Source organism: Manacus candei, unplaced genomic scaffold (genome assembly GCF_025592945.1).
Source record: "Manacus candei isolate 608988 ecotype Guabito, Panama unplaced genomic scaffold, ASM2559294v1 h1tg000065l, whole genome shotgun sequence".
In the NCBI taxonomy this organism is placed as follows: Eukaryota; Metazoa; Chordata; class Aves; order Passeriformes; family Pipridae; genus Manacus; species Manacus candei.
The window spans coordinates 2,329,954-2,354,610 of NW_026138113.1; the positions used below are offsets into that span (position 1 = coordinate 2,329,954).

The 24,657-nt window shown below is 50.3% G+C and overlaps 1 protein-coding gene across 13 annotated transcripts in view; it reads left to right on the top strand.

Moving 5' to 3' along the window:
• ZFHX3 (zinc finger homeobox 3) overlaps positions 1 to 24,657 on the top strand; it is a 513,502-nt gene that overhangs the window by 474,569 nt on the left and 14,276 nt on the right. For all 13 annotated transcript variants that reach the window (XM_051805544.1, XM_051805548.1, XM_051805543.1 and 10 more), the window contains 3 exons: positions 8,252 to 8,359; positions 17,220 to 17,353; positions 17,545 to 17,745. In XM_051805544.1, the coding sequence (XP_051661504.1) occupies positions 8,252 to 8,359; positions 17,220 to 17,353; positions 17,545 to 17,745 (443 nt within the window). The remainder of the gene's footprint in view (positions 1 to 8,251; positions 8,360 to 17,219; positions 17,354 to 17,544; positions 17,746 to 24,657) is intronic.

The following is a 24,657-nucleotide window of genomic DNA, read 5'->3' on the forward strand; positions in this document are numbered from 1 at the left end:
AGCACTGAGATTGCAGTCGCTTTCAATTACCCAAAGCCAAGAGAGGTGGAGAAAAAGGGGCTGTTGGCTCCAGGAAGCTGAAGTCACTGCTGCTGAAAGCTCGTTAGTACAAGGGGAAAAGCAATTACTGACATTCTACCAGTGCCACTAACCCAAACCTGGGGAGGGACAGCCCAGCCTAGGCCATGGCCATCCCTGCTGTGGGGGATGATGTGAGGCCCCTCGATCATGTCCTCAAGGACAGCTCCGAGGCTGCGGAGTCATGGGGTGTCTCCTCTCCCTGTTCTCCTCAGCAGGTATTTGCTGTGCATGTGAGAGCTCACCTGTGTTAACCTGCTCCCTCTGCTGCACCAACCCAAGTGGTCTTTGGTATCAGAGAGCTCGGAGGGGCTGGCAGAGGGGCCAATGGAGGGGTGACGGCATGGGGACATGGTTCACGGGCTGTCGACTTGACAGGGTTGGAAGTGGGGCTCTGTGTTCAAGGGACAACATCACTGCCATGGTCTCTGTCCTTCAGCAGCAAAGTGACACCACAGCCGTTCACACAGGGAACTTTTTTAACTTTTAATTGTGGTTCTGTGAGGCTGTTTTTTCTACCTGGTGAACCTGAGCAGGTATTGCCCTTCTGGTACTGAAATGTCACGAACCCCTGTGCTGACTGGAGTCTGCCTTGTCTCTGTCCAGACTGATGGCTGTATTTGCCCTGTCCTTCTCAGGGCTCCTGGGAACGTGCAACTCCTCACTCTGAAGTCCCCTTAAAAGCTGAAAATCTCTCTGCAGACATGACTGTGGTTACCACCGCAGTGACCCCCCGCCTTATTCCCCAATGCTGGTGGTCCGAGCATCCCTGCTGGCTCCCTCTCGCCTTCCTCAGAGTCACAGAATCACAGAATCATTTCTGTTGGAAAAGACCTCTAAGATCCTCGAGTCCTACCTTTGACCAATCACCACCTTGTCAACTAGACCAGAGCACTGAATGCCACATATAGTGGTTTCAACCTATTCTGCGTTGGGGCAGCAGCACATCCCAGGAATATCTTCTTTTATTTTTTATTACACATATTGTTTATGGCTATTTATGATTTCCCATGTCCATGGATATTGTTACTTCCTAGAAATAAGATCCAGGAAGAACCTGGCAACTGGGATCTAGTCAAGAACAAACAGACCAGACCACATGTTTCAGACCCACTGGGACTCACCCCGTGTACAAGTCATCTTTAAGGACATTCACTTAGAACTGTTGGTCTTTTTTCAATGTTCTTTGTAACAAAAAACTTTCCTCACTGAGGACAAGAAGATATTATTTGCCATGGACCCTGTGCCCAGCTGTGGACTGGTCAGCCCCAGGTCAGCCCCACCACTCCCCTCCACTGCCCCACATCTGTGTCAGGACCTTGTGGTACCACAAGCTGTGGGGATATTTTAATTGTCCCTAAACCAGGGCACTGCAATTATGGCTTTCCCAAGTTTTTAGCTGAGATTAAAAGAACTCCAAACATGCTGAGGTTGGGAAATGGTTGGGTAGGGGGAGAAAGAGGGTCAGCAAGACATTAATTAACTTTTCCTTGGAGCAATACCATGGAGAGGGAGAACAGAGTAGGAGTCATAGGAGTTGTATATTTAAAAAAAACTAAGCAGAAAGAGAACATTTTAGTCCTTGATTTAAGTGTGGTTTGTGATGATGGTGGGTTAAGGTTGTTCAGAGCTCTCTTGTGCATATCCAGCCCTTAAGGCTAAGCATGAATTAATTATAGCTCATTTTTGTTATAGTTACAGCGTTCTCAAGATGTACCTTGTTGCAGAGTTGTTAAAGTTGGCTTTTAACTTCAGCTTAGCCTCGGCACTGGTTTTATTTGTGGATCTCCAAAGTTTTTCTGGAATGAGCCTATTCCCAGTGAGCACAAAGCACCTCTTACCTGGAACACCTTGCTCTGCTGGCACAGCCCACTGAGGGCCTGCAGTGCTCTTCTCCCAAGGAACAAGTGACAGGACAAGGAGAAATGGCCTCAAGTTGTACCAGGAGAGATTTAGATTTGATATTGGGAAAAATTCCTTCCTGAAAACGGTCGTCAAGCCCTTGTACAGTCTGCCCAGTGGTGGAGTGGTGGAGTCCCCATCCCTGGTGGAATTTAAGAACCTTGTAGATGTGGCACCTGGGGACATGAGTTAGTGGTGGCCTTGGCAGTGCTGGCAGAACAGTTGTGATCTTAGAGGGCATTTCCAACTCAAATAATTCCATGATTCTATAAAACCCATGGTTCTCTGCTCAAACAGTTCCGCTGCGTATTTTTAGCAGAGGGACAAGGCTGGCACTGATCCTTTCCCTCACAAACTGGGACTGGGCACCACACTTCCCATCCCCTGGTTGCCTTTGCTGTGCTCCTGCCTTGTAACCTCTGCGACCTGACTCGTCCATCCTCTTCCTCCCCCAAGTCCCCTTTGTCTCTCGACCCTTGTCCCACGGGTCTCCACGTGGAGGCCGCTCTGTCCTCTCCCTGCAGACCTGGAGCTGGAGATGGGCTCTTTTGTTTTGCTGTTTGATCTGTGTTTGTGTTTTTGCATGTGCCTCCTTTCCAGCTGATTCCAGTTTGGAGCTAGGTTAAACTGTGCAAAATACTGTTTAAAAGAAAAAGAGAAAGGAACTTGTCAAGATGCATTTGTTAGATCACGTTTAAAATGAAACAGAATTGAAGGTAGTTTTTGTCCAAGGAAGGGGAGGCAGAAAAGCCGTCAAGCCGCAGGAGAAAGCCCCTCCTTTGTTGTCCTCCTGACATTGAAGTGTAATTTTTCATGGTTATTTGGACTGGAAAATGGGGGGAAAGGGAGAGATGGGCTTGCGATTATTTCCCATAAATGACAACACAATCACATCACGCTCCACTACAAACATGCTCAAGGAATTTGCCTTTTTTTTATATTTCATGTGTGAAAATAACAGCAACCGTTCTAGTCCTGCTGAAATTCAAGGGGGCAAGTCCCTGTTGGATTCCATTGCCTTAAAATCTAGCCCAGTCTGCAAAAAAGATGAACAGTCTTGTTCCTGGGGACAGGGAGAAGGCAGTGCTGTCCCAGGGAAGAGGTTCTTGGTTGTGGGTGCCCCATTCCTGTGAGTGTCCTAGGCCAGGTTGGGTGGGGCTTGGAGCAACCTGGTCTAGTGGAAGGTGACCCTGCCCATGGCAGGGGGTTGGAACAAGATGATATTTAAGGTCCCTCTCAACCCAAGCATTTCATGGCTCTCTGATGGCTCTGTCAGCTGATCTAGCCATAGCCAGCAGATTCTGTTTGTCAGTGAAAGCAGCAGAGATGCTCTGGCTGTGCTCTGGAATGGAGCTGTCTGGGAAATAAGTGTCATTAATCCAAGGTAGGGTTATATTGTTTTCCTACAGCCCTTTGTCAGGTGGGATTTACCCACCTGCTTTGCATCCAGGCTGGAGCTCCGTGGCATTCCTCTCAGAACCTGTGCCTAGTCCTGCTTTCTTACCATTTGGAGTCCTGCTTTTCCTTTTGGGAAAACAGTGGGAATAAACAGGTTGATGTAGAGTAATCCTGTTAGGAGCTAGCATGGACGGTATTGCAGCACGCAGATGCATCTGGAGTGGGAGCTCAGGTCAGACCCCCATCCCAGGCTCTGCCTCTGCTCTGTTCCCACAGCCAAGTGCACCGGGCCCATGGGCATGGTGTGAGGTGGGACCACCCTCTGCATGCCTCTTGGTGACCTTTCTGAGTCAGTAGCACCAGGCCCTGCATGGTGGCCCTGGCACAGCTTGGGGACAGCCGAGCTCCTCCTGGGCTCGGCTCCTCAATCCACTGCAGACCATCCTCCTCCTCCATATGGACCCAAACCCCGGCACCTCTCCTCCCAGGGCCCGGGGGAACTCACGTTTAAACTACTTGAAAGCAGTTGAACTTTTGAAACAGGCTGGGTGGTAGGAACCCTGCAGCGGGGGCTGCCCCTCGCCAGCTGGCGACACATGGCGGTGCCAGCACGGCATCTGTGCCACACAGCCATCGCCGTCACCTCCCCGACAGCCACAGCGTGCAGCAGTCAGCCAGGTCTCAGTCCTGTCTCTCTGCGGGCTTTTTCAGCTACTTATCCTGAAAACAGGAGCGTCAGGGATTCTTTTTGTTCCAAAGGAGAGACCCTGTGTACAATTAAAACTTGTTTCTGGTAAACCTCATTCCAGGAAAGATGAGCTTTTAACAAAAGGCTTTTGACAGCTGCAGGGTATTTCATTTTTTTAATGCCGAATGAAAAATCAATACATTTTTCTAGGTTATACATATTCAGAACAGGCTTGATATTTCCATTATAATGGAAAATGGGTGTCTGCACATCTCGCCTGTCAGAGCTGCACCGCCGCATTTTCCAAGCCACTGCTAAATATTTCAAACCTGATTTGATTGTGGTTCATGACAGCTAATGTTTCTCAGCTCTCGAGCCTGCCGGAGGGTGGAGAGGCAGTGCACGCTCTTTCTCTCCCATCCCTACATTTCCGCCACCCCTGAAATGCCCCTTATCCCTTCAGATAAGAGATCTGGGTTTGTTAAGGAAAACCTGACTGAGAGAATGAGAGGTGAGAGGTCTTGGGCTGTTCAAGCTAGTCTGGATCCCATCAGCATTTGCCGACTTCTCCAGCCCTCAAACTTGCTGCGTTTGGGCAGGGGCAGACGGCAGGAGCGTGGTCCTGTGCGACAGAGCACAGTTATTCAGGCACATTTCAGTGCGTAACTGAGTCAGAGGTTCCCTGACCTCTGCAGAAGTCAGATACTCGTGATTTTCCAGACTCTACTCCTGCTCTTCCCCCACTCCTCTGCAGTGAACGGTTTAATTTTAAATTAAAAGGAAATACCGCTTTCTAAAATGATTTATTCATGAAGGAAGCAAAGACTCTTCCTAGGATTTTGCATGGGGCAGGTGGGATATGATGGAAAAGCAGCTTCTTGGGCTCCAGGGGCTGCAATTGCTCACTCTCGGTATTGACCTGGGCCCTGGCAGTTGGAAAATTCCTTTTAAAAGTTATTAATAAAGCATCATGGACTTGGGGATGGAGCTCTGGCGTGGAGACGCGTGCACAGCGTGTGTTGTTTGTATTTCAGGGGGACATGATTCTCCCATACAAATGTCACAACAGCAGCTCTTGCACCTCTGAAGTCCGAACAGCATGTGCAGCTTTGGAGGGCTGGGGTGTCAGGTGGTAACAAAAGGGTCATGGTGATTTGGAAGTAAATTCCCTATGTCTTACTGACCATGGCTCAGGAGCTGACCTTGGCATGGTCTGCACACTCAGCTGCAGGTGGGTCCCGTGGGCCTTTACGTAAGGACGATGGTGGGCTCTGCTCGTGCACAGTGTGGGGACAGCGTGACACCGGGCTTTGCAGACAATGACAATGGAAACTCCTTGTGGATTGAGGGAGGAGCAGACCTTTCCCTACCAAATGTGCTGCTGGCCTTGTCCTCGCAGAGAGGTGCCCCAAAGGGGCACAGGGAACGGATGGTTGGCTGCCTTCATGCAGGTGTTTGCTGCTCAGACCTGTACCATGCCACAGAGCTGCTGCTGCAGCTCAACAACCGCGGAGCTGTCATCGGAGAGCGTGGGCACAGGCCTTTCAGGAGCAGGAGCTTCGCTGCTTTTACCATCAGTGTTGAGGTCTCCTTGCCAGAAGCTGGGTCAGACACAGGTGTGAGCCCCACGTGTGCTGAAGGCGAGTTCTCAGCGAGTCAGAGCCAGGGGAAGGGCTGCTTTACCCACCATCCCTGGGCTCAGCAGGAACACCGGCATCTGCAGCACAGGCCAGGCTGAGCATGGTGAGCAGAGCTGCCTCTGCCTTTCAGAGACATCTGCTTGAAGGGGATCACGAGGCAGCTGGAGTTAACGCTTCCCATTCTCTGGGACTCCGTGCCAGAGGCCCTGGGAGCAAGGAGCTTGGCAGGGATGGTACTAGGACCTTCCCCATCTGGTTCAGAGCCTCCCTGGGCAGATGTGTTGGACTCTGGTCCCTCCCATCCTGCTTTAAAAAAAATTACTCTTCAGAAAAAAAATAGCTCGGGGTGGAGCAAGAGAAAGGTTCAGATCTGGATCTGCTCCCTGCCCCCCTGCCCAGCACAGGGTGTTGAGCTGAGAGCAGGTCACGTCCTCAGAGAGGAGCGTTCCTGGGATTGGGGCTGGGGAGTGCTCAGTGCCAGGGACGTGGGGGCTCAGCTTGGGCTGCTGGGGGTGGACACAAAGGACTGCCGCCCCAACCATGCTGGGGACTTGCATTCGTAGCCTTGTTTTTTAATAATTTTCTCCCGTTATTGGTATTCATAGCTCACATTTTTCCGGTTACTGTCAGCCTGGGCTTTCATCCATTTTAAAGAGCTATTTTTTCCCCTGTTGATGATGATGATGGTATAAAGACAGATGGTGTAACTGCTTATGAATGTCCTATTTTATTCCCCTCGAACCAGACAGCACACTGGAAGACGTGTATTATTTCCACATGCTCAGGTTAGAGCCCAGACAGCGGCTGAGCCTGGCTTGCCCTTCCTCTTCCTCCCATGCCGATGCTGACACCTCCGGGTCGCAGCCGGCAGTGCCGCCGCACCGGGTGCCCTTTGTTCAGCCGGGCCGGGAGCTCTGGGCTGGGGGTCTCTGGGCTGGGGGTCTCTGGGCTGGGGGTCTCTGGGCTGGGGGCCAGGGCTGAGCAATGGTGGGGCTGGGGCCAGGGCAGTGTGTGATGGCCATGGGTGATGAGTGATGTGCAGTGGGGTATGGGCCATGGGAGGTGGGAACCATCTCCTCACCTTGTCCAGGGGGGTCAGGGAGCATCTGAGCCAACAGACAACACTGTGTGTCTAGAGACAGGTTAAAATGATGATTTAAATAAAATGTAGAAACCTGTTAAAGAAGGTTTTTAATAAAACCAGATAAATCTGCTTCTGCAGTAGCTCCCCCAGCTGATGGGACATTCTTGCCCTACTTGAAGTGGTTTGAAGGCACCAGTGGTTTGAAGGTGGGGTTGTGTGCACCACCAGGATGGTTTGTTGTGTTTTTTTCCCTAGAGTGGAAAAAAGATTGGAATTTTAATTTCTGAAACGTGAACCCAGCTGCTGTTTCACAGCCCTTCTCCCAGCAAACTCGAGCACTCGGCTCATGTGGCAAACTGCCCATCTCACCCCTACATCAGTGATTAGTGTCTTTCTACATGTTGGGTGCCTTTGTCAGCACTGCTACCCCTCTCACTCTGGAGTCCTGTTTTCCCAGGGAAAGCCCTACAGCTCTCGAGAGTTCCCAGCTTTTAAAAGAGTAAAAGGAGTAGAGCATAAATCACCTAATATCAGCTGATCTCTGGATGCTTTTACAAGTTCCTCCCCAATTTAGGCTGACACATCCTCAAAGGGCACTGCTGAGTATCTGCAAGCTCCTAATACATATTTTTAACCCAAATTTCTAGCCCTGTCTTTGTTAGGGGGAGGGTGAGGGGTGGTGCTTGAACTGATTAGGGGATTCAGGTAAACCCCAGGATAGCCTCGGATTTACCATGACCAGATAATGCAAGTTAAAATTATAAACTATACTGCCTCAAAATTTATATAATAGCCTAGAGGTGCCGTTCAGCCCAGTGGTGGGGTAACCCCTGTCAGTTATAGGGACTGTACATAAATACCCAAAATAGTAGATGACAATGTATCTGTTACACCCTGGTATAACAACCACATTGCTCTCGCTCCCAGTGTCCCACCCGACAAGATTGGCTTGGAGCTGGACCGTGCTGGGTCGACACGCTCCATGCCTGGCCTTGGCACATTGGTGCTGTTATTACGGGCAGGGCCAAGGTGCTCTGCATTTTGTTCTGAGCTTTCAGCACTTCACTGAGTGTTGTCTCTCCTCCGTGCTTTGGCACCTGCGTGGTGCTGCTGGGGTTGGCAAACTCTTCCCCTGACTGGGGTGAAGGCAGAACCCTGAGCAGGTTCCTCCCGTGCCTTGTGTTCAGGCCGTGGCTGCAGCAGACCGAGTTGCTCCAAGTCTGAGCAGGAGGGATGTGATGTGTCTGCAGTGAACTCAGGCATCTCGGTGATCAGGGTCAGTACTGTTCTGGGACCAAAGAGCTTGCAAGCAGATGTGTTGGGAGAACACTGAGTGATGTTGATACCTGCCACACAACACTTGTGCACAGCCTTGACTGTTGCTCTTACTCAATGGCAGCTTCTTACTCTTCTGTTCTGCCTTCAGTGTATGTGTTACACTTTCTGCTTCTTCTGTTTCAGAAGAACCCAGTGAAGATGTGGAAGGGCCCAATGAAACAACTGGTGATGCTGAGGAGCCTGCCAAGGAGCAAGAGAGTGGAGGGGACAAGGACCAGAGTAAATGGACAGGTATGATTCTGTGATATAGCAGAGGTGGCGTTTGTCCCTCTTTTTTTTAAATCCATGAAAGGGGGGTGGGAAGAGCGGTGTCTGCAAAACCCTTCCTTAACAGACCACAACATGGCATTGTCAGTGTCTGTGTGATGTGTCATCCTCTGTGAAGGCTTTGGGTGTAGCTTCATGACGTACCCAATAGTTTGAGTCGTGGTGTGTCATGCATCCCCACTCCCAGCCCCAGGTTGGTGCTGGGCATTGTGTGCTCCAGAACTGGACCTGGGCAAGGGGATCGGCAGCTAGGAGAGGAGGAGGGAGAAGGGGACAGCCCCTCGTGGCCCTTGTGGCAGCAACCAGCACAAAGTAGGATTAAGCATATCATTTGGTGACTCCATGACTGTCTCCCTATGGAGAGGGACATCTCTCCCTTCAGCTGGCCCTTGGTGACCGCTTCAGCGTGGGTACAGAACCTGAGGCACTGGAGGCGGCACCCGTTTTCCTTGGACCAGGACAGAGCAGTTCTGACTCGTGGGTCCCATTTCTCCATGCTGGCCTGCTCGGTTGGCAGGCTCGGGGTTGGTCAGTGTGATGCCTCAGTCTGCGCAGAGACCCTTCTTCCAGGCAGTCTTCTCCTTCTGCTTTCGTGTTTACCTCTTGGTGAGCCCCAGACAAAGATATTTTGTTTTATATAGTCTTCACAAGGATGGAATGTGGTGTTTCGTGTCTACAGTTCTAATCTCAGCCTGTCTCAATCTCAGTCAATAGAAGATGTGTCCTAATGGGCAGAGAGGGCAAGCTGGGCCTAACTGCTTATTGAGGATTGTGCTCTCGGTATGGGCTCCACTCAAGGTTGCTCTGTGTGTTCCTCCCTATCACAGACCCGTTCTTAACCCAGAAATGTGGATATTGCTTGGCTCTAGGTGGTTTTTAGTCTCATGTGGGATTTTATGATCCTGAGCATAAGCACTTTGTGAAGTATCACAGAAAGAGGTAAGTATTATTTATTGATTACATCTCTTCAGGGGTAAGTAGGGCCATTTGCCCAAACCTGAAGCGCTTAAAAAGGCTGATCATTTTGAAAATATTATTTTTATATCTAAAAATATGTAAGGAAAAAAGAGGAGCCTTCTTTTTAAACCCTTTACTGTCCAGAAACTCTGGATTTGGATGGGTTTATTTCTTCATCATGCTAGTGAAATTTCTAACCCAGTGTTTGTCAGCCAAGGAGCAAATCAGAAATGGGATGGCTCCATAGGGTCTGCAAAGGGAACTAACTGTGTGTGGAGAGTATGCAGAATGGACATGTGAGCCTACAGAGCATGGGACCAGCCCTGTCTGGAGCACAGCCTCAGCATGGTGTGTGATGTGCTGATGCTGAACTCAGGTCCTGCAACACATAACACCACCACCCTGAACTTTAAAGCATTCTGATGTTACCCAGTGTTGCTGTCTGGCAGGTGTGCAAAGGAGGCACCACACCTCATTCACTTTCCTGATCTTGAGGCTCCTTCTAGGAACATGGCTGTGTTGCTGGGTCCTTCTGGACCTCAGACATGGGAAGTAATAGAAACTGAGTCAGATTATTCCTGACAGCCACTAAGGAGCCAAGTACAGGGACATGAAAACGCCCCAGTACCAGTGGGGCTGTGAGCAGAGAGGGGAGCAGGCAGTACCAGGAAGCTCTCAAGGAGGAGGAGGCTGCTGGCACTGAGCCAGTGTGCTCTCGGCAGCAGGGTAAGGCTGTGACCATGGTGTCATAAGGCTGAAGAGCAGAAGCTTTCTTTGCATTCACTTTCACTAAGCAGAGCAGCACAGCCCATGTCAGTGGCACGGCGGGGAGAGCCTGTCCCCCATCTGCCAGGGAACAGGCTGCAGAGCACTTGGTGACACTGAACATTGTCCCTGACCTTCTGCATCATACCTGGGTGTTGGGAGAAAGTGCCTGGAGCATCTCAGACCTGCCAGCTGCTCTATCTTGTGCTGTGCAGAAGAGAGGGGAGGTGCAGCGAGGGACAGACATGGGGCTTGTCCCTGGCTGAAGGAGTGGCTGGGGAACCGCACACCTGCCAGCTCCATTTGCCCCAGATTTTCCTGGGAATTGACCAAACAACTGTTTGTAAGTGCTGATGGGAAGATAATGAGATGAGGAACAGTTGACACGGATTTGTCAAGAACAAATCATGTCAACACGACCCAATTTCCCTCTGTGTGAAGAAGGTCCTGTTTGCAGTCAGTGTCTCCTTGGGAAGGCTTTCGATGCCGCTTTCGGGACAGGCTGAAATGAAGCCCAGACACTGTGGTGTGGGTGACAATGTTGTGCCATGGGTGGGTTTCGTCAGCACTGGAAAACTCTCCTTTCCTGAGCTGGGGCGTTGGGAAATGTGGGGAGCAATTTCAGAAAGCCCAAACAGCAGGAATGACCCAGAACAGAGCAACATCAACTGGGAGAAAATGTAATGAACAGGCTTATTTGACCCAAAAAAAGACTGAACAGGAGGACAAGATAAGTCTTCTTGTGCATGAAATGCTTCTGAAAGGGAGGAAATAATTTGTTCTTCATGTTGAGGATACAGACAACAAGACACAATGGGCTTAAATTGAAGGGAGGAAGATTGAGGTTAGATAATAAATAAAAAAAATCCTGTACAGCCTGTGAAGCACTGGAGTGGGTTTTCTGGGAAGGTTCCTCAGAGGTCTTTCAAGAAGATTAGAGGAGCTGCTGTCGGGAATGAGGCAGGCACAGTCTATCCTGCTTTGGATGGACTGGCTGACCTTCAGAGGAGCCTCTGAGCCAGGCGACTCTGTGAAGGTGGAGATGGAGGCGGGAGAGGTGCAGGCTCAAAGCCAGTGACTGGCGTGTGGAAGGGGAGGGGAACAGACCCGTTTGCTGCTCATCACCTTCAATTTGATCATTATGTTCCTCAGCAATTTGCTCCCCTTTGTGCCTCGGTTTCCTCACTGCGCACAGGGGGTTTATTTCTCCCACTTTCTTAAAGGTTTGTGAGATTTGTAAGGAAATGCCGAGTTCCCCTGCCCAGCTCCCTGCCCTGATGCAGAGGTGAGGGGCTGTGCTGTGGTGGGTATGGCCCAGGTGCAGCCTGTGTAGGGTCAGTCTCAGCACCAAGGGGAAAAATTCTGTTTTCATTGCGAATTTGTCAAAATGTCTCAACTGCAAAATAAATATATCGATTCGTTCTTGGTGTTTATTTTAAAATGGAATAATGTGAAGCAGAAACATTTCTTAAGGTGATATTTTCCAGTTGAGTATACACGTGGAAAACTCCATCCCAAATAAGGACTCACTGGATCTTGATTTTCGCAGGCTTCTCTGTAGCTCCTAGAAGGTTCTGGGAGATGGCAGTGCCTCCACGCTGGAACAGAGAGATGTTCTGTGCCCACCTCTGTGCTGGAGTAGGGAGATGCTCTGTGCCTGATGGCTCAGCATTAGACATTATCTTGTCATGACTAATGTAAGATTTACCGCAAGCAAACCAGCGAGGGGAAAAGGTATTGTGGCTGATCTTGACTCCATTTTTAAGGCAGGATGTCGATGATGGATACTGAGCTGAAACGGGATCAGGCCAGGACAGACCAGTACGAGGCCTCTGAGTTCAAGGTGGTGCTGGTCTGTGTCTCTGACCGAGAAGCCCATCACCAGCAGTGACCTGGCTACCAGAGACTTCCTTAATGCAGTCTGTTGGGTACTCAGAGTATATCAGGGTTTTTTTCCACAAAAACAAGAAACAAGGTCTACTTAAAATATAGATTGAAATGAAATCTTTCTGGAGGACTGGCCTGAAGGGCTTTTATTTTTGTTAATGATTTTTTTTTTTTAATCCATGATGCTCACCTAACAGAGCAATTAGTGCAATGGAGCATCCCTGATTCAAATCCGTGGTAGATTGCTATTAAAGGAGGTATTAATGGGCTGCCGAGAGCTGGGAAATTGTTGCAGAAAAGTGTGTTTATGGACTATGGTGCTGGCAGGCATGATTTCAATCGGCTTTGACATGTTTAACATAAATGTATACTGCACAGCTCCTGCAGTTTATGAATAATTCCTACAGGCCGACTGCCTTTCTAATTACTGAAATTGAAAAAAACAGGTCAGGCACATCCTGACGGAAATCTATTCCTACCCCTCCCCCCAGCTGCTTTTTGCTGCTTTTTTAATATCTGGCATTTGTGGAGCACTTAATGGCCGGGATGTTCTGGGGGCCTGAGAGGCTGGGAGGAAGGGGACGAGGGGCATGATGGAGCCACTCTCAGCACTGGCGCCTGCGCCAGGGAAACCTGGGAGAGGGGATGGGAAGCTGCCTCTAACTGTGTTTTTCCAAGGATATACAAAAGGCTCCTGGGAGGCAGCTCCAGGTGGCTCTGTGCAGTAGCCAGCTGGGCTCGGGGCACACTGGGCTCTGGCAGCATCCGTGGGTGCCAGGGGAGCTGAACTGGCCTATGGGGTCATGGGGAAGGTCCGTGGTGCCCGTAGTGCCAAGCAAAGCACTGCCTCCACGTGCCCCTGGTGCTGCCTGACGTCTCACCACAGCGTCTGCTGGGTGCTCTGTGTTCGTACGGAGCGAGGCAGGGAAGTCTGGTGGCAGCCGGGGCTTCTGGGTACTGTGATATGAATATTTAATAGTAATTCAGCTGTGGGTACTCGCTGCAGGCAGGAAGGTATGACACAGCATTAGAAAAACAAATTATTCGGCCATTTTCAGGGCCAGAGCCATGCGAGGCGGCAGCGAGGGCGGGTGCAGAGTGCCCGTGCCGAGTGCAGGGAGTGTTTACCTGTCGATCATGTTATTGTCAAATACAGAGCTGAGAAATGCTGTAGAGCAACAGGCAGTGCACAGGCCTGATAGTGTGGCTACAGCAGCTGATAGAACGGAAGGTATGTTCAAGGAACAAGGAATTAAACAGACGGTATTTGAGGAGGAGACGTTGGCCCATGTGTTACTGAGGAGGGGGCAGTGCTGTGGCACTGCTGGGTGCCCCATACCGTTCTCTGAGGGTTCCAGGGAGCTCCGGGTGCTCCTGGGTCATGGAAGTTCCTGGAGAATGGATGAAACCAATAAACAAACCCTGGGTTTCGGGACAGCCACAGGTGCTGTAAGGGCAAAGGACAGTGGTCGTGGGCATTGCTGGCAGAAGGCTGGGCGGCACAGCAGCATCTTCAGCTGGTCCGAGGGCTCGTGATGCTGAACAATGGCTCTGAGAACACATCAAGGCAGTTTGGGGCAGGCAGCACCACCAAATACAGAATGTTATTTTCCATCGAGCAGTGAAAGGACAGTTCCCTGATCCCGCTGAGAAGTTTCCCAGGCCAGCGGCTGGACTTTGTGACAGGGAATTTTTCAGAGGCTGGGGAGGAGGGTGGTGTTTAAATCAATGGCAATAGCAGAAACCCCACTGTAAATTTCTAGGGCAAGTGGCAAGCTGGTTTACGGAATGCAGGGAGATGAGAACCTCTAGCTTACGGAAAGCAGCATGAATTAATAATCATTTAATTGGCTTTTCCATTATGTTGCTGGGTTGGGAGATGGAAGTTTAGATGAAGGGGCTGTCAGTGGTACTTTAGCTAAAAGATTCTGATGGCTGAGAGGTGGGTAGCAACTCCCTTCCCACCAGGATGGAGAACAGGAGCTTGGGGGACCCATGCTGCCTTTGCCTCTGGAACCAGCAAGGGAAAGGTCTCCACTTCGAAGGAATTGCCCATCTCACCTCTGGAATAATGCTGGGGAGAATCTCTCTTCCTCCTCTGAAAAGCAGAAGCTGCTGAGAAGAGTGAGAAGATAAGTAGGTCTCCAGAAGTGCTATGGCAGCACTGCCTAATCACACTTGGCTTTAGGGGACATTAGTTTAGAAATTTTATTTAAATTTTAGATTTAGATGTTCCTCTAAATCGTCAAATCTGAATTAAATCCATTTAAAGAATCAAAGTATGTAACAGTACTATCCAATATGTAGGCATATGTCATACTTTAAACCAAATTCCTTTTTCTGCTCTGCAAGGCCTTGACCTGGAAGCAAGATGCTGGCCTGTGGTCATGGTACAGGTGGTGTCTGCATTTGCTCTGGTGCCTCACGGCCCTTCGAGGTCATGGCTCTTTGTACATCTTGAGACCAAGATGTTCTGTCCTGTCTTCTCTGCACAGACAGAAGGTCCCACGCCATGCTGGGAGCCTTGCAGGCAGGTGCCGAGCTGTGTCCTTGTTTCTCCAGGCAGCAGAGAGTTCTTTATTTCTCTGATCTGTGATGTGGACTGAATGTGTCACTTCATGTATTTACCTGTTTATCAACAATAAACTTTGGTCTCAGTGTTAAAATTCCCACTTGAGCTGTCAACTCAAAATACTTAGAACAAATATTCCATGTGCATTTTTCAGAACCCTGCACCAAATTAATTATTCTGGGGTCTGGACAATCATCAGTAACTCTGGTTTTGAAGGATTAAAGTTATGGGTTGGATCAAGTGCATTTAGTAAAATTGGGTACTTTAGAGATGGTGAGGAAAAGTACATTTTAATTACCTGTTACTAATTCTAAACAGGCTGCTTCCCAGTAGAAAGGAGATAAGAAAATACCCTGTCGTGACTCCCAAGGTTGCAGCTGGTGTTTAGCAGCCTGTGGGTAGCTGATGGTTGAGCTGAATTTGGTCACTGCATCCAAAAACATCCTGCTACTGAGCAGCTGGTGCAGAAACACAGGGAGCCCCAGTCACCACCCAGCACAGAGAGGTCCAAGGGGACCCAAAGCCATGACTGTCACTGTCCCAGCCTGGCACAGGGCTGGAGCAGGGCTCACATGGCTGCCTGACTGCCCTGACAGACCTGGGGTCTCCAGCTGCCAGTCTCAATGTCCAGCTGCCTGATCAGGGCTGGCGCTTCAGTGTCTGAGGTCACACTGAGGAGTGGACCATGTCAGCCGTGATCAGGCTCCCGACCAGGGCCACTCACATCACACAGGGCTCGGGCAGGGTGTTTTAAGGCAGGGTGGTGTCGAGGACAGTGCCAGGGTGGTCCTTCGCCCACTACAGTGCTGGCTGTTGGTGGTGATCTCTGCCTCCCCAAACCCTCCCAGAGGGACTGCGTTCCTCAGCGGAGGAGCAATGAGGTGGTACCATGTGCCTAATGCTCCAAGCATGTTTATTACAGGAGGCAAGGAAGGCCAAAACTCTGGCTTTGCAGACACCTTTAACCCCTTTCCACTTCTGAAGCCCAGGGAGGATCTTGGTTCAAGCAGTGGGCTGAGCAGAGCAGCATGTCATTCCACAGGGGCAGAAGGATCTGTGTTAGTGTCTGTCAGTCGGCACTGACACTGCAGACTTGTTTTACACAAGGAAATACCTGGTTTGGACATTGTCATGGAGTTGGCAGCACAGCGGAGTCCTGTGGTTTGGCTTTCAGATACAGCCAGGACTGTGCATCCGTGCATGGAGGCTGGTGCCCAGCCAGGACTGAAGCACCAGGTGCGCAACTGGCAGCACTGCAGGGAATGAGATCACATCCAAACCTACCAGGAGGAACTCAGCGATCCCAGAGCTCCTGCAATCCCTGCCTGCCTCTGACACTACCGTTACCTATTTGCAATACCTGTTTTCCTTCTCCTGGAACTTACTTTGTCTCTATCTAACTGAACACGCAGAGGTGGGGACTGTCAGGGAAGGCAGTTAGAAATGGGGATTGTATTCCCCACTGTGATTTGCTACCTTTGGAAATACAGCTCATGCCAGTGCACTGAAGGGTCTTTGGGAAGGAAGCAGTTTGCCAGGATCTGACTCTAACAGCATCTTCTGAAACAAGGAGCAGATACCAGCGGGTTCACAAGGAGAGTAGGAGACAAGGGGAAAAGTGTGGGGGACCGGCCTGAGAATGCTACAGTGCCTTGTTAATCGGCAGCCGATCCATCATATTAAATATCCAGCTGTCAGATATTACCTTTCAAGTGAAAATGAATAACTCCCATTAAGGGCGAAATGGGTTTGAAGTCGATTCGAGACAGATTAAAGTACTGTTATGAATGTGTGTTCGGGGAGGAGGAGACGGGGGCTGTGTATAATATACTTGTCCTTACAGTTTTTAAATAATAGATGTCCCACAAATTTATGTACTGCAGGCGGCCAGGGTTCGGGGGAGGGGAAAGGTCAGAGATGTGCTTCTCCCAGTGCCACAACTCACAGAATGTTTTGCTGTTGACTTCAGGACTCGTTTGCCTTTCTCTGTTTGGCTGTTATAAAATGGCCTTTCCTCAGCTTGTCAAGGTGGGAAGTGTCTGGGTCCCATAGGCCAGGTCCCACCAAAATCGGGATTTTGGCAGGCCCACCTCCTGGGAAGCACCAGAGATGCACACTCCTCTGGAAGCATGGGCTGAGCTGGCCAGAGCCATCCCAGCAGTGCCGCTGCTGCCAGCACGGGTGTCGTTGGTTGGGTTGACGGCCACAACCACCGACCCTATACAGGGCAAACGTATTCCAGAGTGTCCATGTGTAAAATGTCCTGGGTGAGCAAAGGGTATGAGTTCTACCTCACTGAGTCAGTCCAGCTGCCCCTGAAGGTGACACATGGGCCTTCACATCTGGCCAAGAACTTATGTGTTGGACATAGCCACAGGCCCAGACCCTCCTGCACCTGCAGGTTGTAAGCAGCCCCCAGAAACAGCTGAGATCTCTCTGCTTCTCGTCACCAGTCACACAGTTCCTGTGCTGTGGGAGATCATCAGCAAGAATGAACTGGTTTTGGTCAAGTGTGCGTTGTAGGACTTAGTTAGTACTCATCCTCCTCCAAGTCCTTGGGGGGGGTGTCAAGCAGTAAGTGGAAGCACTGTCCAACCTAGACCTCTTTGGAGGTTTCCTGATGTAAATCACTTTTTGTTGCAGCACCAGCCAGCCAGGCAGAGAAGGAGCTGACGGAGCCTCCGGCGTCCTCTAAGCGGATATCGTTTCCCAGCAGCTCTGAGTCACCTCTCTCCTTTAAATGGTCAAAAACTTCAGAGGAGACCAAATCAGAGCAGGTAAGGCGGAAGAACTCACCTTTCTGTGCAAGTAATTTGTTTCCAATGTGCCAAAAGCAAAGAATAAAATGGGAGAAGGAGGATGAAAGGCAATAACTGGTGATCGGATAAGGCATCAAATTATTAAAGCCTGGCTGTAAGAGGAAAGCAGCAGCTGGAACAGCTGTGTGATTCATTTGTCTTCTCTGCAGATGTACCAGTGTCCGTATTGCAAGTACAGCAACACAGACGTGAACCGGCTGCGGGTGCATGCCATGACCCAGCACTCTGTGCAGCCCATGCTCCGCTGCCCACTCTGCCAGGACATGCTGAATAACAAGATCCACCTGCAGCTGCACCTCACCCACCTGCACAGCGTGTCACCTGACTGTGTCGAGAAACTCATCATGACGGTAAGTGGCTGCATAGCCAAGTGTGTCCACTGCCATCCCAGCGTGTCTGCTGCCATCCCCGCCAAGGTGAGGAGCAGAGGTTGCTGCAGTGGGCAACTACTTCACCTGTCAGGGCTCTGCCATTGAGGTTCATCCCATCCCGATAGGTCGTGTATGAGTTTGAGCCCTGTGGAAGTGTTGAGTGATTTCCCTGTGAAGAGGTCAGGATAAATACAATTTCCTTGACCTGATCACTGCAGGTCACTGCATGGGATGGCAGCTTGCACAGAAGCTTCTGGAAGATACAGCAGCTGATGGGATGTTTTGTCACATTATACACTCTTTTTTCTTTGGTATAATCTTTGAGGGAAGATCGTGTCTGCATTAAGAAGTTGTCACCAAGTATACAGAATAAGTTCTTATTTTGCCAATTCTTTTTCTTTGTGATTTTTTCTTGCACTCTGTTTCTGCTTTTTTTCTCCCTTCTTTGCTGATTCCTGGCAGTGGAGGTGAATAACACTGTGTTTGTTGTAATACTCATGTTCTGTATCAGCTCCCTCCTGTGACATCTTCTGAGCAAGCACACACAACATGGCCCAGCTGTTCTCTTACAGTTCTCTGGTCTTCTCTTTCTGTCACTCTTCCTCTCTACAACTCCCTTCTGAAAGGAGGTTGGAGCCAGGTGGGGTCAGCCTCTTCACCTAGGTAACAAGTGGTGAGAAGAAATGGCCTCAAGCTGCACCAGGGAAGGTTTAGATTGGATATTAGGTAAAATTTCTTCACAGAAAGGTTTGCAAAGCTCTGGCACAAGCTGCCCAGGGAAGCTGTGGGGTCACCATCCCTGGAGGTGTTCAAAAAAACATATGGATGTGGCACTTGAGAACATGGTTTAACCTGGTAGTGGTGCTGGGTTGATGGTTGGACTTGATGATCCTAAAGGTCTTTTCCAACTTTAACAATTCTATGATTCCTCTTGTGACTCCTTCTCAAAGACAGGGTCATGGAATCACAGGATGGATAATGTTGGCAGGGACCACCAGAGCTCTTCCAGCCCAGCCTCCCAGCTCAGACAAGGTCCCCTGAGCACATTGCTCAGAATTGTGTCCAGACAGCATTTCAGTATCTTCAGGGAAAGAGATTCCACAGGCTCTCTGGGCAGCCCGTTCCAGTTCCTGCTCCATCAATACCTTTATGCTCCTTATCTTCCCGCTTTGCTTTACCAACTGCCTGTCCCCTCAGGGCTCAGCAGGATGTGGCTTTGCTCTGCAGGCGACCTGTGTGCCTGAGTTACAGAGCTGTCCCGTCACAGAGATCGCGGCCTCTGTGGCCTGTGTCTGTTTCACTGGTGCTGGTCAAGTCTGTAAATACCTTTTCCAGGCTTGAACGACTCTTGCTCACCTCTAACTACATTGATGGCAGATGTTTTGACCTTCTAAGAGCAGCGAGCAAAAGCTGAGCACCTTCCTTAGGCCAGTGAGTGTAACCAGTTTGCTCAGGGTAGCTGTTTTGCTGGTGTAGAGTGGTGTAGTTTGAGCCAGGCTGTGGGCAGGATGTGCAGTCTGGAGCAAAAGCATTGGGCTGGTCCATCCTCAGGCAGATCTGTGTCCTCCAGGATATGGGGGACTGGCAGGAGTCCCTCATTTAGGAGCTCAGGACACTCTGCAGAGGAGGTCAGGGACAGTCCCTTAGGTGAGCACAGCTACTGTGCTGCAGCAGGGCTGAGGGACTGCTGGGATCGGCAGAGACTAGCCCAGCCTTGATGCTCATCCTCATACTTGTTTCTGGTTTCCCCACCTTCCATTGCCACTGGCTCTTTCCTCTGGCACCCAGAGACATATATGGGGAGAAGGATTACCTCTCCTGCTCTGGGTCTAACACCACAGGGGAAGAAGGTGCATCTTTATTCAATGACAAAAATTTTGAGCAATTTATGCAGAACGTGGCACCATCAGAGGGTCTTAATTTTGCTCATTCTCATGAAGATCCCATCTCGGTTTGACACGTGAGTCAGGTCTTGGTGTCACTGCAAGGGAATTGCATCCCTGTAACTGGGAACTGGGTCCCTCTCGACACAGTGTCACTGTGCTCAGCGTTGGAGGAGGCTCCAGTTAATAACACCTTATCAGACGCCGTTCAGGAACCTGCAGTGTCTAATATGTCTGTTGCCATGGTAACGGCTCCTGCTTGCACTCGGCATCTCAGAGCTGCCTGGTCGTGCTCCCTCCTTTTCATATCAGCGAGCAGCCGGGCTGGCTGTCCCACAGGACCCCCGCATCCTCCCGCCAGCCCTGGTGCAGGGATGGGGGCTGGCAAGGCTGGCTGAGGGGAATGGAGAGCACACCGTGCTCCAATGCCACACAGGGACAGAGGCTGGGGCTCACACTATCCCCCCACCTCCTGCAGCTTCCCTTCCACAGAGCTGGTGGATGAATGTGGCCAGGTTTGCTCTCCATGGCATCTCAGTTGCTCTGAGCAGGGCCAGGCTCCATCTTTCCCATTACAACCTCTGCTTGGGCCCGCTCGGCTCCACAGGGCCCCGTAATGAGGGTGAAGTGCAGTTCGCCCGCGCAGGCGATTGACAAGACTGATGGGCTGGAGCTGGGAGAGAGGACGGCTTCCCGAGAGCCTCTGGGAGCAGGAGCTCTCCCTCCTCCCACAGTCTGCTTTATCCTTCTGCACATTCCTGTCCCATCATCTTTGCTGTCAGCTTTCTCTTCCTCAGTTTAGGGCGTCTTCCCAGTGTTCCAACCCTCTTTCCATCTTTTTCTTTTCTCCCTTGCTTCAGGAGTCATTCCTGCCCATCCCTGCCATCTCACTTCCCCCTCTTGCTATCTTTACATTTTTTCCCTCTTTCCCATTGTCTTTTCTTATTGCTCTCTCCCTTCTGCTGTCATTCAATTTTTCTCTCTCCCTCCTTCTCGCCCCCTCCCTCTCCCCCCTTTCCCTCTCACTCTCTGTCTCATTCTCCATCTCGGATGAAGGTAATGAAAATAATCGGGCTTCATTAATTCTGAGCCCTGTGAGATGATAGCCATTTGGAGCCATGTTTGCCAATTAGATGGTCTAAATTAGAAGTGACCTTGGTATACTGCCATCGCTTTGCCTCTCGGAGTCTAATGAAGCTTTTCACTCCAGCACCCTCTCTCTCTCTTTGTAATGGAAATTACCTCCTTTGTCTGGTGGGGAACCTTGCCTCCTGTCTGTATTTCCCCTGGTTGCATGGACATGGGGATGTCTCTCCTCAGACTCCTTCTAGAGGTTTTCTTTTCAGAGCCACATGATTCCAGCATTTTGGGGCATTTTTGGAGGAACTGTCCCTGCATTTAATGCCTCAATCTGCAGACAGCGCAGGCAGGTGTAGTGTGAGGGAAACTGGCTGCTCTTGCTGACCAAGAGTAATTTTTCGGACGTGCCAGCAGTATTTGGGTGTCATATTGGTGGGTCTTGGGCTCCAAGCCTCCAGCCCTGACAACGAGCGGTTCTACAGTCAGTCATTAAAAATCCAGTAGAGCCAGTGGTGGCAGGAGCTGTGCTTGTCACTGCTGGAGATTGTCTCTGGTGAGGAGTGGGCCCACTGGTCGTTCTCCAGCATGATGACAGGTCTGTAGGTGTCAGGGCGTGTCATCTGCTGAGGATACTGGAGTGAGAGGTAGGCAGGACACGTGGCCCATCAGCCCTTGGGTGCTCTGTAACAGTCCTCCCTGGGCCACCTCATCCATAGAAATGTCCACTGAAGTGGGGTCCCCATGCCTCTCCATGGATCTCATCTTCATAAAGAAATTTTATCTGCTGAAGGGGTCTGAATTTCACCCAAAAGGAAGGGTCCTTGGAAGCAGAGAGACTTGTCAAACAACTTCCCATCCTCTAAGGACCTTCTGTGTGGTAACAGTTGGGAGAACCAAGAGGGACCCCAGCTGTCAGAACCACAGGCAATAGTGAGCTCAGGCTGTGCACAGAGGTGGATCTGGGGTGACTGAGACAGGTGCCATGCTGGAAGAGGCTTTGCTGGTGGCTTGTGGGCCAGGAGATGGTGGCTACAGCCGTGCAGTGCATATGGTTTGGTGTTAGACAGAGAAGAACAGCTGTGTGCAGGAGAAGGGAAGGGAAGAGACAAACCACATTTATTGAACTCACAGCTGTAGGGTTGTGTTTTAGTAACGGCTCACACTGACTGACGTGTTGTTGTCGTGAAACGGTGTTGAGGAGACATTTAAACAGGGAGACAGGAATCAAAGGGGGGGGGATGCTGAGCTGAGGAGGGATGCCAAGATGATACGCCAGGTATCGCCTGTGCAGGTGAGAGGAAGGTGGAGAGCATTTGACAGCCACACGTGCTAACACAGGCTGTGCTCCAGATAAACACGGTCCTCTTGATCACTGGAACAGTTAATGCCATGAAATACATCTGCAGTACAAAATGCCGTGTCACAGAGCACCGCTCCTGCCTCACCTGCTGGGGGCACTGCACCTTCCTGCCCCGTTGTGCCCCCACTCTTGGGTTATATGAAAAGCAGTCACAGTGTGCCAGGAGAGTCCTGCAGGTCCAAGGATACGGGGTGTCCTCAGATAGGTTTGCAGTGTAAAAGGATGAACCCTACAAAAAGGGCAGTCTGGAATTCCATGTCAGTGCAAAGTAATTTGAGACATGCAGCCCATTTGCACTCCTTTTATCTTTGCCACTTGCTCGGGGTTGGTCTATGGGGATGAAGGGGCAGAGGGTCCTGCCCTGGATAAGGGTGTAGGAAAGGGGCAGGAGCAGCCTGGATGGATCCAGAGGACCTGACTGAGTCCAGTTGCTGGCCAGTGCCCTGTTTCCAGGGGTTTGCTCCCCAGGGCCAGCCCCTGTGGCTGCACCGCCACAGTTCCCCACATCCATATCCAGAATTTCTAGTTACCATGCACTTTTTCCCAAGCTTTTTTCTGTTTGCCTTTGGGGATTTTGTGCCTGTAGCAATTTAATGTACCACAGCCTTTTTTTTTTTCTTCCCACCTCTTTTTTTTTTTCTTGTTTTTTTTTTTTTTCCCTTTGATGGAGGGAGGGTGGAAGGAAGGGAAGGAATGGTAGCTGTGGAGATGCAGGTAGATAAAGGTAATTACTTAAACACATATAGGGCAGGACTTAGTGGTTTGGAGCCCCAGATTAAGATGCAGAGGAGCATGTGAGGTTGATGATTATATTTCGGGGAGAGTTAATTGACGGAAGGTGAAGGCAGACAAAGAACCGCTGCTTACTGCCTTCTTGAATCCCAATCAGGAATTATGATTAAAGACGCGGCGAGACAACAGAGGCCTGATGAATTGGTGTCTTTTTTTTTTCTTTTTTGCCGTCATTCACACTTGATTGACTTCAACCTTTCAAGTGCAAAAGTCTCTCTTTTCCATTATTATTCATAGCCATCTGAGTTTTTCTAATTAAAGTGTATGAAAACAATTACTGATCCGTCGTACTGAGCATGGTGGTGGGGACGGCTGCCGTACTGTAACGCCTATGAAAAGCCACAGCTCTATAATGATGTGCAGCTGAGGTGTTAGATAATTTTATTCTTTTTCTACTCTGTTGGGGTTTTTTTTAATTTCTCATGATTTATTTTTCATAATTCCTAAAGATCCTAGGAAAGCGCTCTCCCTGCTGCTAAAGCTGAGAGGAACGGTTTCTTCTTGCCTTCCCTCCTTGGCCTCCCTGCTTGTCCCCCTCCTCCGAGCCCAGCTACTGGGAATTAACCAGTGACCTTTCACGTCTCCCAACCCACCACCCGCAGCCATCAGACACTCCTGCTTAGAGTAAAAGGTGGAATGAGTTTGGTGTGCTCAGCTTCCCTCCTGGGATGTGTCAGCTGCCTTCCTTGCTGGCATCCATGGGACCCAGCACTCACCTCCATGTACCAGCTGTCCTTGGAATGGGAGGGAGCTCCACACCCCTCATGTCTCAGGTCAAGGTTCTGCAGCCATTCCTGTGCCATCATTTCATCCTGAGATTCTCCAGCTTCAGCTTCACCACAGGCATGCTCCCATCTCCTGCAGTTCAGCCAGAGCCCTGTGGGCCTTGGCTGTGCAGAAAGCCACTGCATGCACTCTTTCTCTCCTGAGATCCAGGGCTCAGATGCCCTCTCTGTGTCTAGCAGAAGGATAGAAAGGCTTGTTTTGCCAGGAAACACAGTTGTCCGGGAGTGTTTAGTTGTGCCTCACCTTCCTAGCAGCAGGAGGCTGGGAGCAGAAGCACCACAGGCATCACCAGGAGTACCTGGTGAAAGGGGAGCACTCCCTGGGTGTCAGTGGCGTGGCATGGGCAGCTGCTTGAGGTTGTAGAGGTGTCTTCACTTGCCACAGGCATTGACCAGCACTGGCAGCCGTGTGCTGGAACATAAATGGATGGTGATGGGGGCACAGGTCTGTCTGTCCAGGTGCTGTGAGGCAGTGTTTCAGCAGTGTAAGTCACTGGCTCTGGACATTCAGAAGGACATTCGTTGTCCTGTGTCTGATGCCAGCCATGTGCAGGCTGCTAGCAAGGTGGTTTGTGGGTCTGTGTGTGACCAGGTATATCCAAAGAAACAGTTTTCCAGAACAGGATGAGTGTGTGCACTTGGCTCTTCCAGAGGGCCTCTCCAGATGAGCCATGCAGACTCTACAGCTCTTTAGAAGTGTGGGTGTTCCCACACCAAAACCAGCACTGTACTGGTTTTACTGGTGCAGGATCTAGGCAAAGACTTGAAGAGGGGCAAAGGGAATGCATAATTCAGAGCAAGGAAAGGGTTACCAAAAGCTTTTCATTTCAAAATTTGCTTTCTTTTTAGTCCTTCCTTATTCATCCTTTCCTTTGTCACCTCTCTCCGTATTTGTACTTTTCTTTCTCATGCGCCTCCTTTCCCTGCATCGATACACTTTGAAAACAGTGCTGCAATGCTCCCTGGTTCAAGATTACAGCGTACTTTACGA